Source organism: Pinus tabuliformis, chromosome 5_1 (genome assembly GCF_031772625.1).
Source record: "Pinus tabuliformis cultivar Carrire ecotype Pingquan chromosome 5_1, CPIR1, whole genome shotgun sequence".
NCBI lineage: Eukaryota > Viridiplantae > Streptophyta > Pinopsida > Pinales > Pinaceae > Pinus > Pinus tabuliformis.
In genome coordinates, this window is record NC_142305.1 from 975,757,655 (window position 1) to 975,772,727 (window position 15,073).

The 15,073-nt window shown below is 35.0% G+C and overlaps 1 protein-coding gene across 1 annotated transcript; it reads right to left on the reverse strand.

Moving 5' to 3' along the window:
• Positions 1–6,118: 6,118 nt before the first annotated feature.
• On the reverse strand, positions 6,119–6,958 carry LOC149167996 (WRKY transcription factor 6-like). Its single transcript, XM_089430659.1, has one exon. It carries the CDS (start codon positions 6,956–6,958, stop codon positions 6,119–6,121), a length of 840 nt encoding a protein of 279 aa, XP_089286785.1.
• Positions 6,959–15,073: the final 8,115 nt, after the last annotated feature.

Below are 15,073 nucleotides of genomic sequence, written 5' to 3' on the forward strand. Positions count from 1 at the left end.
CGAGAGAGTGGTTTGCTTTATCTTCAAACAACAAAGTTCGTGCACCTAGTGAATTCTAGTGTTACTTGTGTCAAGGTTCTTTCACAACAAAGATAGAGGGTGGGAGTGAGTCTCAAGTCAGATGGGAGGAAACTTCAACTTTGTTAGAAACACACAACATAACACGACACCCATAGTTTTCGGAAGAGAAATCCACACGAATGCAGCAATCATAACATACAAAGAAGATAGCATGTACAACACCCAGTGGGCAATCTACGCGAGTGCGACGGTCGTTATAACAAGTTCCGTAAAATGTTTTGTCTGATGTCCGGGAAGTAACCAACACAGGAAGGACAATGTTAACAACTTATACAACACATTTTCATAAATATATGTATTAGAACAGATGAATGAGTCTAATTGTTTAACACAGGTTAAAGCAACATGTATTACAAGTGTTTAAGATTAATTCTTACAAACAATTACAACACATGTGAGAAATATGTTGGCCTTTGAGCGGACTTCTGAACTAAGTGAAAGTTCCAAAACACATCAATACACCATACATCACTAACCTCGTGGGCGCGCTGTCGGAGCCACTACTCACTCCTCAAAGAAAAGATTACAAACTCTCAAAACTATGTGGGAGGAGCCAAGGTGAAAAGTCATTTGCATGTACAAATGAGGGGGTATTTATAGCCAACGGTGAAACTAGCCCTTGTTACTATTCAAATTCCATGACTTTTCAGATTACATGACTCTTCACATTCAAGTGGGTCTCTTGAACTTCCACGTTACATTACATTGATTTACAACAGTGTGGCCCACAGTAGCAATGTGGCCGACATGACTCGACATGATAGTGCTGGTATGTTTATGTTGTTGTTGGTGTGCATGTCGAGCTATAGTGTTGTTGAGTGATGGATGTCTTATTGATGTATCACAGCTTCGCCTCTGCATGGCAAGGTGTGTGGAGTCCTCAATGGTCATTGGGTTCGCTTAATGCTACATGTGCACATTACTCCTTTGTCTATACTTTGACATGCTTGACATGTTTGTCCGCTCGTGAAAATATGTCCTCGCATGTTTCATCTTTCATCCATTCGCGAAACTGTATTTTTACATGTTTCTTCCGTTCGCGAAACTGTCTTTTCACATGTTTTGTCTATTCGCGAGTTTTGTCCATTCGCATGTGCTCTCCTTGTTTATCCCATTCATCGTCATGTCGTATTTGTTCATGTACATGTATCTATAATCACTCATGATGGGACAACATCAAATCCATAAACCTACTAGTCAACCATGATGCATGATCGTTTGCTTTTGGATGCAAGTGAACATGAGAGAGGATAAGGCTGCGAAACTGCACAAGGCAAGTTTTGCGCTTGGATGCGATCTCCGGGCACTGCTGGTGAAAATTGCACAGAGGTCACTTGGAGACTGAGATGGAAAATCAGGATCGACAGTGACTGTCTGCGGGATTTGGCTCGGCTGGAGGGCATGTCTGCACAATTTCTGGGATGAAGCAATTTGTCCAGTTGAAGGCCTCGGCCACAAAAATTATGCAATTCTTGGAGGGAGCAGGATGCGAGCTTCAGGATGGCTTGGCAACAAAAACTGCGCAATTCCTGGAGGGAGATGACAGTAAGCTGCGGGAAGGCTTGGCAGCAAAAACTATGCAATTCCTAGAGGGAGTTGGAAGCGAGCTGCAGGGTTTGCTGGAGACAAAAACTACACAAATACTGGTAGGCTGACCTACTGGGCACTTCTGCGCAGTTTTTGAGTTGAGCGGGCTGTTGGGTTGCTCAGGGGCTTGCTCAGAAACCTGCGTAGTTTTCTGGGTGAGTAGTTGGGCAACTTAACCATGGTTGGCTGGAAAAACTGCAAATTGTGGAAGGGAGACAGGGACGGACACTCGGTGATTGTCCAACCTGTCTGTGCAATATTCTCCCTCAGCGGAGTGGGCACGGTCTGCAGCTCTGCACAATTTTTGAGGGGAGTGAGTCTCGGGGTGACTTCCCGGTCAAACTCTCTGGTTGACCAGAAGAAGGGTTGGATGATCAACTTGTAGTGAGCACAGATTGAAATGTCTTGTTGGACACTTTTGCATTATTCTGGGTGACAGTCGGTGGAGTTGATTGCAAAGTGGAGGTCCGGCGATTGGAGGGTGATCCGATCATCAATGACTATGTGTGTGAGTGAGTGAATTCATGCATACGTGAACATTGCGAATGAACACTAAACATAACTTGACGACAAGACGCCTCAAACCATCAGGGCAACATATGCTCAACATGATTGACTGACAGTGCGAGCAACAAGCGTGATGCTTGTGATGGATTGTTGAATGACTATGATGACGCTTGCGCAACAGTGCATACCATTTCATGTGTGAGTGCGACGAATGTTTACATGCGAATACAACATGTGCACATGAAGCACATCCTTGTGCACAACCAGAACATGGTTGCAAGCGCGACATTGTAACCAACATGCAAAAGTTGTTCGTCGAACAGTCAAACAAATAGGGTGCAATGACTCACACGAGCCCACCAGGTGAGCCCAAATGCTTGCAAATATCAAGTAAAATTCAAGGGAGCTTCCGATTTTTGGATGCAGGCCAAAATTTTGGAAAGAGGTTGTAGCCACTACAACATAATGGATAGAAAAAAAATTAGATATATGATTATCTATGAAAGTGTATATTCAGTTTTTGCAATTCAAAAAAATACATGTTAGAAATTTGTTAGATGTTAGAAATTCCAATTAAAAATGTAATTCTCATAATAAGAAAGAATGATTGAATGTTGCTTGAACACTCCCACCATTATCTGGCATAATATAGCGTTCTTCTCAAATTTCTGGGTAATCCACATCGAGTCTTTCACCTCATAGTTGTTCGGTTTCAGAACGAAACCCAAATAACGAAAACCATCATCCATGTTGATTGATTTTACCCCCGAAGTTCTCCGCTATCTCCAACATTTGAACGTCCTCATGTTTCATGGAAATGAAAGCAGATTTTCCTCTCTTTACTAAGAGGCCCGAAGCCTCCCCGAAACTATTGATAATCTGATAGATAATGCGCCATTCCGGCATTTTAGCCACCCCTGCAGCGAGAACGTCATCACCGAACATAATGTGAGAAATTGAAATATGACGAGATAGTCTGCATCCTGTAATAATACCCATGGAACGGGCATCCAACATCCTTCTGCTCAAACCATCCATTACAAGCAAAAACAACAGGGGAGACAGAGCGCATCCGTCTTAGGCCTGTGGAAGCGGTAAAAAAAAGCAGTAGGGATCTCGTTAATAATAACCGCATAGTTCACAGAAGTCACGCAAGCCATTATCCAATCTACTAGCCTGACACCAAAGCCTATCTTCGTGTAGGATCATCCTCAACATTTCCCAACCCAATCAACACAGTTGAAGGCTTTTATCAGGTCGATCTTCATGATGCATGCCTGCCTCCAGTTGATCACATTTGATTGTGGATGCACTCTTGAGTGATTGAAACTACATCATGAATCTGCTGGTTGTCCAGAAAGCCGAATTGTTCCGTAGTCACATGCCTTGACACAGAGGATTTTTGTGATTAAGTTGAGTTTAAGTAGGTTAGTTTACTTATTGGATGGATGAAGAATGAGGAATCTATAATGAGATGTTTATCATAAAGATTGTATTAAAATTTACCTCAAGCTCAAGTTAGATTAAGGCTGAGTTTGGATTTTTTGAAATGATTTTAATTCAGTCAAAATGACTACCATGTTTAACCTTTCTCAATAAAATTTAAAGTTGACTAATAACTAAAACCCAAACAAATAAACTAATCTACACCTCATAAGTTCAAGCTAACCTATCACTTAACTAAATTAAGTACCAACTTTCGCTCACCGGGCAAACTCCGAGCTCCGCTTGACCAGCCAGAAATCATATTATATATCATAGAGATAACCAGTGTTGGATTGTTTCTGACAGAGCAACACTATAAGAGAATTCACATGTCTAGTATTAGTTCAAACCTTCAAACAGTTGCTATAAGTAGTATTAGTTTAAACCTTCAAACAGTTGCTATAAGTTGTGCTTCGATGTCCGACAGGTAAGGATAATAGGGCTGCCATAAAATGTGAATAACTCTTCAGGAGGTTTTGTGATTCAATAGTTCATCCAAACTAATGAATTGTTTCACCGGCATATTGAATGTTTTCTATGGGAAACTATGCGCAAAGCTCACAATTGTCAGCATGGCTATCCAATTCATGTCTGATGAGAGTACAAATATGTGGATCATATAATTCCACATGATATAATTCAAACAGTTGACGTCTTCGGATTTTTGAAATATTATAGAATCTGAATCTGCAATGTAATTCAGGTATAATTTACCTTGTTTCTTTGTTTTTTTAACTGGGATAGTATTAATTCAGGTATAATTTATCTTGTTTCTTTGTTTTTTACTGGGATAGTATCATTTTTAGAAGTTTAAATATTATAAGTTTTGGAGTTTTTGGATTTGAATTTTTTTTAGTAATTTTTTTTTTATTTTTGTTTTTTTAATTAATTTTTGATTTATATATATGGATTTAACACCTGAAATATAGTTAAATACTCTGATTGTAAAAAATTATCACAAATTTTAAGCAACTTAAACTGAAAAATAAACCCTAAAAACCTCCAAAAACTTATAACAGATACTATGACACATAGTAGGCTAGGGTAATACTCTCCTCCCAAAATTCTTGTAATAAATTGACCTTCAAAATAAATGGCTCAAACCTATTTTTCTCATGGGACGGTGCATTTCGATGACATTATTCTTCCCTAGAATGCTCACGAATGGATCTGAATAACAGATCCTGAACAGCCACCCTTCGTTTTGGAAAGCAAGGAAGGAACCAACATTAAATTCTATTATGAAGGAAGGATCATGAAGTTCTATTATGAAGGAAGGAACCAACATTGGGGGACTTGAATGGTGAAAGATATTCAAGAGTTTCTCCAATGAATGGAAGTACTAGGGTAGCACTGATTTCTCTCCCAGATTTGCTTCACAAGCTTTCCATGTTTTTTGACATGAACCAAACTGCAAAGACTGCAACGCCCAACTAGGCTGCTATCACTGCTTCCGACAACATCATAATTATTGTGGTCTCTAATATCAATTTAAGTGGAGTACTGAGACTTCAACTCTACCTATAATATTGTGCTTCCTTCTCTATTCACAATCCTGCAAATGATTCAACGAATTGAGATGGGTATTTGTAAGATTTTTGAGATACACAGATAGATCTAGATCTGCAAAACAATAACAAGCTTGCAAGAGAAGGAAGGAAGCGAGCAAGAATTGAGAAAAGAATGAAAATTGAATTGATTCTACAATATGAGTTTTAGAATAAATACATAAAAGCAATTAAGTTAAGCTTAGTTGTACATGCAATAACTAAAACTAACTAAACCTAAGTATGTTTTATCTTATGCTAATGTGTACATGTGCCACATGCAAGCAATAAGTTAAGTGGAGCTAATCTAGGTGCATGTACACCAACACCGCTAGTCTAAGTGCATGTACACCAACACCCCCCCTTAAGCATAACTTAGGTGAGTGTGATGCAAAATGAATGAGTCCCGGCAACACGGCCATTTTAGATACCCATATACAATGCATAAAAATGAGAAAAGAGGGAAAACCCAGTGGGAAGAAAACCCCCTCAAAATATAATGCAAAAGTAGAGAAAAGACAACTGCTAGGCAGTCGTGTCCTTCACCCCGAGTCGATCTCGCAGGAATCGAAACTTCTGCTCAGTGAAAGTCTTGGTGAAGATGTCAGCACACTGATGGATCTCATGATATAATTTCCGAACACCAATTTTGAGTCTGCTGATTTTGATTCTGACTTTGGTCTGGTGATAGTTGTCCATGACCCAATCATTGATTGCGAATTCGAGGTGCTTCACATGATACACGTCTTGGTCAGAAGCGTCATAACGGAAGGGACTACTCATTCTGTCCCAAATTTCCGCAATAACGTTGTTGGTTAACCTGGGTGGGTAACTAATGACCTCAAATTTCTTGAGCGTTTCGACATCGTCCGGAGTTTTGATGAAGTTGCCCATCAGCCGAAGAAAGCTCGTCAGGGTTGTGCAACGCTTCTTGTCAACAAACTCCAATGCAGCCAGGTTACAGAGCAGCACTTCAATCTGCAGAGGGCGATTGTCATCCGCGGAAGGTACAACGTGTGAGAGTATGCATCGAACCATATGGTATCGAGCGTGACAGTAGGAAATGGAGCGGAGGCAGAGATGGTGGCCATGGAGGCGGGTGAGCACGACATTAGGCTTCCTGCGTCGGCCTGCATGAAACTCGAATTGAAGCCTCCATCGTTGCTTGTTGTAGAGCCTGAAAGAAGCATGCAGGCAGCTGCTGACGTGGTTGATGCCATGGCTGTAGCTGCAGGCGGTAGTGGGTGATTATGACTTCCCTCGTATGTTGTTACCAGAACTGACCTGTCCTCCGCGCACCTCTGAACCTGTTTGCGAACGGGGCAGCCAACAGCCATAGTGCATCGGTAGTACGCCCTCGGGCATGGATTGCCCTTTTCCATCTTCTGCCCGTATTTTCTCCATTGGCACCCATCGCGTATTATGGGAGCCTCGGATCTGGCCCGGACTGAAACTCTGGCTTTTCTGATGGTGGCTTCGGTTTGATCAACAGTGCACTTATTGGCCACTTTCTGCGCTTTGTTGGCAGTCCAGGACTCATGATCGGGGCTATCGGGGTGGTCCTTTTCTTGGGCGTTCAAAACAGTAGGCGAATTAGCAGCAGGATCGGTACCAGGTCGTTGTTGTTGTTGTTGGACTCGGACATCACAAGTACGTGGCTTATCCGTGGAATTAGCGGTGGCCACGTCGCGTTTCTTTGAGAGGACTTCATTGTTAATGGACTTAGCAGTCTCTTCAACATCGTCGTACATGGCCGGTTCTAAGCTAAAGCTTTCACGACGATTTCTATAGGTTGCGATTGAATCGTCTATCATTCTAAGCATTTCATCCTGTTTTCCAAACAATTCTTCCAATTTTTTCCATACTTCATTTGGAGTTGAACATGATTCAACATGAAATAGCAGTTCCGGAGAAATAGATAAACATAGGATGCCGAAGGCCTCGTCCATGCGATTGAAATATCTTGTTTTCTCCATTGCCGATGTTGGTTCAACTTCCGTTTCCATGGTTATTCGAAATAAGCCTCTACTTCTGAGATGAAGTTGAATCTTTGGCTTCCATTCGAAATAATTATATGGAGTGAGAATTACCGATTGTGGAAACTTCAATTTAGACTCCATTCTTTGTTGCTACTTTAATCTTCTTAACCTGCAAATAAAATTGCTTGTGCATTGATTACAAATCCCTGTGCTCTGATACCATGTAAGATTTTTGAGATACACAGATAGATCTAGATCTGCAAAACAATAACAAGCTTGCAAGAGAAGGAAGGATCCATGTGCTCTGATACCATGTAAGATTTTTGAGATACACAGATAGATCTAGATCTGCAAAACAATAACAAGCATGCAAGAGAAGGAAGGAAGCGAGCAAGAATTGAGAAAAGAATGAAAATTGAATTGATTCTACAATATGAGTTTTAGAATAAATACATAAAAGCAACTAAGTTAAGCTTAGTTGTACATGCAATAACTAAAGCTAACTAAAGCTAAGTATGCTTTATCTTATGTTGTGTACATGTGCCACATGCAAACAATAAGTTAACTGGAGCTAATCTAGGTGCATGTACACCAGCACAGCTAGTCTAAGTGCATGTACACCAACAGTATTTATGGAGAAAGGTCTTGGATCTATATTGAAGAGTGTGATGACTTCTGTTTGATGTCACCAATGCAATGCAGCTGTCAGTGTTGGTGTGAATGTATGAAAGTGGATTGCTTGAGAAAAAAGATACATAGTACACCATTTTCAACAGTCCAAACGCGGAGTTGACATTTATGGGAAGATGTCTGGAATCTTAGATCCAAATTTCAAATTCATAACACAGTAGTTGTCTCATTTTGCAATAACCTTTTTAAATTTCATTCCGCTTTTCAAAGTGATTACAATTCTTGTTTATTAAATTTCTGTATGATCCATCAGTTTCACCATACACTAAACTTTAATTATCGCAACTCAATTATTAGTTTCAATTTTACCTGACACTGACACTGAACTTCAATTATATTTTAGATTACTCCTCATATATTCTTAAAGTAAACCGTGGAAAATCGATCTGTCGTTCCCTTATTACACATCAATATACAAACTTGGTGTGCAAGTGACAAACAATTGAATACGCTGCATCCAAAATTTGTGGGATTTTGTTCGATCTCTGCTTACACCTACGTCTTCAACGTTCTATTTTTTAATTTTTTTTGGCTTTTAAACTCTGTCAATTGTGTTCTAATTCCCGTTACAACTGTCTATAACTACATGGCAGATTTTGGGATGTTAAGGAACTCTAATTAACTCTGATTGAAGTCAACTCTTTGTATAACTTCACTCTTGTATGCCATATTCTTAGAGTAGAGTAGTCCCGAAATATGTGTGTGATATTTCCGAAATGGTGTTCCAATTATGAAATAGAAGTAAATGGAATGAACATCATGTATGAATTCTTTTATTCAAACAAACTAAGGCGCAGATGTTCACGTTTTATATACATAAATTTGGATATTTTTTTATTTGTGTGATTTTTTATGCAGGCTATGCTATAATATATATATATATATATATATATATATATATATATTTTATTTTTTTCCAGTGTGGTAAAAATATTTAATTCAATTTTCATGATTGTGAATATTTTTTGAGATTTAAAAAACTTGCAATTCATATATATTTATATAGTTAATTCTATCGATCAAAAAATATAAATATTTAAATCAATCTAGCACTAATTTTATTCACAAACACCATTTCTTTACTATTCCAGAAAATGATAAAAAAATAATAGCTGAAGTAAGAAAACAACCCACCCTCCACCACACAAACAATTTTATCTACAAACATCTACTTACTATTTCAAAAAAATAAAAAATAAAATTAATAACTCAGCAAAAAAACAACCGACCATCCACCACACACTAACAGTAGCTTGACACAATTCCCAATATAAATTATGGAAATTACTAAAGAAGAGAACGAAAGCATATGGTTTAATGGAGCGAGTAAAGGAGGTTGAATACGACGAAAGAAGGCCTAACAAAGGAACGAACGAAAATATGTTGTTTAATTAAGAATACAATGGGGTGGTCCATGGATCTCATCATTAGCAAAACTGTTTCGTATCTTTCTTTGATAGTTCGTTTATTCTTCTTTTATGGTATATTTTACATCATTTTAAAGGCAATCCCTTTTTTAAGATAATAAAGTTGGTATTAATGACATAAAAATATTTTATATAATTTTTTGGAGTAGTTTTAAAGCATGATTTCAAGAATCTTTTTTATATTTTTGACAAATTAGAATAGAAAATAAATTGGATTTTTTTCTAAAAACTTGCACTTAAATACTAGTAATTTTGATTATAAATTAGTTATGTATGTAGTTAGATACTTGTAGTTATATATGTATGTAGTTAGATACTTATAGTTATATAGGTATGGATACATTTTTTCCTAATAAATTTAGTGTGAAGAGGCATATTGACTACTTCACAACAAAGTATGCGGGAGATGTGTAATTTAGTTTAAGTTTAGGCATATCTCCTTTAAAATAAAAATAAAATATACTCTAAATGAAAAATCAATGTTCCTTATATAAATTAATATACATATTTGGTTAGTTTTAATAAAAACATTATATAACATCAATAGTCTCACTCATAGTGTGCTCAATTTATTTGTTGTTGCACCACATTTTACAACCTAGTATGAAAGAAATGTGAAATGTGTAATTCTTTCCTTGACACATGTTTTTTTTAAATAAAAATAAATTATTTTCTAAATAAATTTATAACAAAAAAACGAAAATGAAAATACCTATTCGCTTAGTTTTAATTATAAAATATGAATAATCTCACTCTCACATTCACTTTCAATTATAAATAAAATATTTAGATGTTCATGTGAAGTTACATAATTATGTCAACTTTAAAGAGAGATAATAATAATAATAATAATAATATATTTTAACTTTTGAGTTTGAGAAGTTGCATAATTTTTAAACTTTTTAAGATATTTCAATGCAAGAATCAAATAAACTACTTCATGTGTAAAAAAAAAATAGTTACTCTCTAAAAAGAGTAATAAGAGGGAGATGTGTAATTCACTCAATTCCTAATATAAAATTAATATGCGGTATTTAAAAAAATCAGTAATAATAATAAAAATTCAATTGGTTCATAAATAAATTATTTCAATATGCACGATTGATTAAAATATTTATGGTTAAAACATTTCAAGTAATCTTAGCATTTTACATTTTGGCCATTTTTTTCAGGTATATTTTTAGGTCAATTTTGTCTAAAATGCAAAACAAAGGTTTGTTGGGATTGCAAGCTTAAGCTACTTAGGCTACACATTTCAAGTTCCTAAAGATATTTTCAAGGTGTTGAATCCATTTATGCTAACAATGAAAAATCATATGTAATATTAAATCTTCATTTGTTTAACTTTTTAGTGGGTGAGGCCTTAATTTATCTTTATTATTCATATTACTTAAATGGATTTTTCTTGGGCTTATTTGGTATCCACGTGATTTTCTTCTCTTGAATTTTCTAACATACCTGATTTTCCCAATGAGATCTCTGATATAGACATATGAGGTAACTATCTCCCTCGGGTTTGAGAAGATGATAATAACAACCCTGCTCAACATTTCATTGATTTACATGAATGTATTCAGGATATTTGGGTTTATCATGAAGAAGTTCAAATGAAGTTGTTCACGTTCTCTCTAGAAGGTGATGCCCGACGATGGTACATGACACTTCCTCCTAGTAGCATTTCTTCTTTGAAGGATTTTCATGTTATTTTTGTGAACAATATACAAGTATGTCACTTAGTAAAGATTGTTGTGATTTGAATGAACATGTTGATAGCTGATTTAGGGTTTGAAGAGAGAAAACATTGTGTTAGTCATAAAGAATCTGAAGTTGTAACTTGGAAAGATGAATCTAATGATTTTATAGAAACACATTTACCCTCTCTTTCTTTACAAAATGAACCTATTATTAAAGAGGGTATTATAATCCCAAGTTTTGATTACCACGAAAATACTTCTATTATAAATCGAGAAGTACATATATGTCCATAAGAATCTCACAATTTAATGATCGATGCTGAATTTTGTTTATCCCTATTTGACTTCCCTGATCATAGTACTAATGAAGTTTGTGAAGAAAGTTATTTTGAAGAAGATACATCTATGACACCTGATCAGGAAGAATCCACATAATATCCGCATCAATAATCAATTGATCAAGACCCGTTTCAATCAAGTGATTTGATCTCTCGATCATCCCCTACAAATGAAAAGGTATCATGATGCTTTCAATAGTTCTAATTTTGTTTCAATTGATGTTCATGTTGATTATTATAAACCACCAATATGATAATGAGAAATTACTTCCTTGTCCCAATCTTGAAATAGGTGATGATTCACATACAAATTGTAGTTTACAATTGTTGTGTAACTATGATACCTTTGATACTAATAAGCACAATCAACATGGCCATGTAACTAACATAACACTTTTCCATTTTCCTAATAATGAACCTGTTTATGATAGTTGTACAGAGGATGATGAATCTTACTGTTTTTATTTCCCCTTTTCGTATGACAATCATAATATGCAAGAAAATAAGTATGTACAACATTCTTTAAAGCTTTACGATCATGAATTATCTAAATAATGCCACAAGGATCTGAATTGATATGGGACTAACCTTGTTACAATTTTAGAAAGTAATGAGAAGGGAATATTTGAAAGGTCTTCTTATGAAAATTCATTGCAGGAAACTTTATGCTTGAAAGGTTTGATGAATTGAGCATTCACACAAAGTACTATGACTTTGTGAAATATTGTATGAACAAGGTTTTTCAAAGAACATCAACATATTCTTATCTAGACATCTACTTAGTGTTGGGAAATAGGTTAGTTGAGATAACTTAATCCTTTTTTAATCCACTTAAAATATTATTGTTTTGGATAGGCATGAAGTCCAAAGTTAGGAGCTATGTAGTTGGTAAGTCTTTAACCTAGTTAAATTGGATTTTTGATTTCTTCGATTAGTTTTTCTATTGAAAAAAAAAGTATATAAATGGTGTACATAAATAAACTTTTTACAATTTTGATTACGTATACTTTATGGCTTTAAAACTTAGAATGAATAAATGTGATATCCTCACATCTTAAAAATATTAAGTGATCTGAGAAAGAATGAGTTATGGATCAAAGGGTATCCTTGGTATATATTATTGATGAGCTTGGGAAATATCATTAAATATTTTGTTCATACTAGAAGGTTGAAGGGTAATTAGTTTTGCTAAAAAGGCTCAAACATCATCCCTCCACTAGTTTAAAAGTTTATGTTGATTATATCTTCACCACATCTTTCTTTTATTTGTACTTCTTACACAAGAATATCATGAGATATTATATTACCTTATGAGTACTAAATTTATAAACACAAGTTTTAACATTTACAAAATCTAATGATACTAAGGCTATTTATTATACTAGTTATTGATAATTATACTCCATGCATGTCATTTATAATTATAATTACAGTTATTTATAATTATAATAATAATACTTATAGTTATTTATTGTACCTTCCTTGATCACAAATACTATTCTTGATTAATATAAAATAATCCTTTTTCAAAATGGGGGAAGCAGATAACACTACTGGAGCTGTGAACACTTGCTTTCAGCAGAGAAATATTTGTGGTATTGGGTTATCTCAGTGCGTAATCATCCCATAATAATTCAAGTTGCTTCAAAATGGGGAATTTTTATATCTCCATTAGGACTATGAATTCTCACTGGAAGTGGATCACGGTTAGTGGTATTGGGTAATCATCCCATAATTATTTATAGTGAAAACAAATTGAAACTTCTGCAATATATGATTATATGTGAATGAAAATTTGATGAAATTTCTTTCTTCAGGATAATGGATGACTCCATCGGAGCTATAGATACTTACTGGTAGTAGAGAAACATCTGATTTTGGAAATTCATGTAGCATACACGAAAGGGGAAACAAGAATCCCTAATAACTAGTCTCAATAGTCTTAGTTGAACTTTAATTTGAGATGAATGTTATGCTTGTGCTTCAAAAACTAGTACTATAGTTTTTAGAACCTCTTAATCAATAATTGTAGGAATGTAGTAATTTATATATGGTTTTGAACTGCTTAAATGAAGGATGAGACATATATCAAACTATGATTGTTGTAACCTATTTCATTACCATAATGACCCTAGTAGAGTGAAGGATATGAAATAATTTCTTATAAATAAATAATGACTAGGTTCATCAACCTTATACTAAGATATTATATGATCAATCATGACGTCATTATTGTTGTTGGTCAGATTTAACATTAAGATGCAAACAATTTTTACTCTTTTTCTATGATAGATTAGGGTTTGTTTCTTTTTGCGTAAAAGTTTCCCTTCTTCTTCATTGATAACAAATGAATGATTTTGAATTGTAAGAATGCTTATTTATTTTATAGCATGAAATGATACAATCCTACTAAAAAAAAAAAAAAAAAAAAAAAAAAAAAAACATATGATATTAACATACTTTTTGGCACCTCAAGATTTAAATGATGAGCGAAAATAGACAAAAATAAAATCTTATTAAGTTTTCTAATTCTTTAATCTTCATTATCAATCAAGAGTCAAAGTTTCGTATCATGAATTGAATATTGCAAAGATTAACACTCTCGACGTAATCTGACATGATCCAACGATTGAAATTATTCTAATCTAATGGTTATAACATGATATCAGATGACAAATTAAGGGAGCGTTCATGATAACTCTCTCATATGACATGATCTGATGATTGAGAATGTTTTGATTTGATGGTCAACATAGAGTATCAAATGGTAACATAGGGAAATTTTAACGAGACCCTCACCATCTGATATAATGCAATGACAAATGAAATTTCGATCTAATGACTATTATGAAATACCAAATGGTATAGTGGGGCATCGTTAACAACACTATTTCCATCTAATGAGATCAAATAATTGAAATGCAAATAGATCAACGACGCATATGTCATCTGGGATGATGATTTGTATGAAAGTTAAAGACCATGATGGGGTTTGATGGATCTGATGTTCTATGTAATATAAATCTAACAAAAATGAAAAAATTTATCAATAAAACATATATAATTATCACAACAAGAGGTAGGATCCATCACTCATGACATGCACTTTTAATCTTGGGTTCCTGTAGTGGAAATATATCCCACTTGAATATGAAGATTTACACGTAAAATTTATGAAAAAGACAAATTTGTAACACATTTACCTTTTTGTTGGTAGATATTTTTATGACATTCTTGTTTTTCAAACACATACAGACTCCTTTCCCAATTTTTGAAAGCACAAGGTCTATGATTCTTGCTACCTCATAGGGAGACACCATCCCTAGTAGAATTTGAATGTTGTAACCCAAAATGACACTCTTTAAAAACAAGACCACCTCTATAAATTCTAACTGACATGAACCTTTATCATGAACCTTCTTTCCCTCTCACTCTTCATGATTGGCTCTAAGATATTGTAACTGACATGAACCTTTATCATGAACCTTCTTTCCCTCTCACTCTTCATGATTGGCTCTAAGATATTGTAATGCATGGTATAAAGTTATAAAATATTATTTAATTGATATGGGTAGGACCCTTCTTTCCCTCTCACTCTTCATGATTGGATCTAAGATATTGTAATGCATCGTATAAAGTTATAAAATATTATTTAATTGATATGGGTAGGACCCCAGTTTAAAGGGCACGTGAATAATATAACCTAGTTAGGTGAAAAGGAAGGATTAACTCATGATT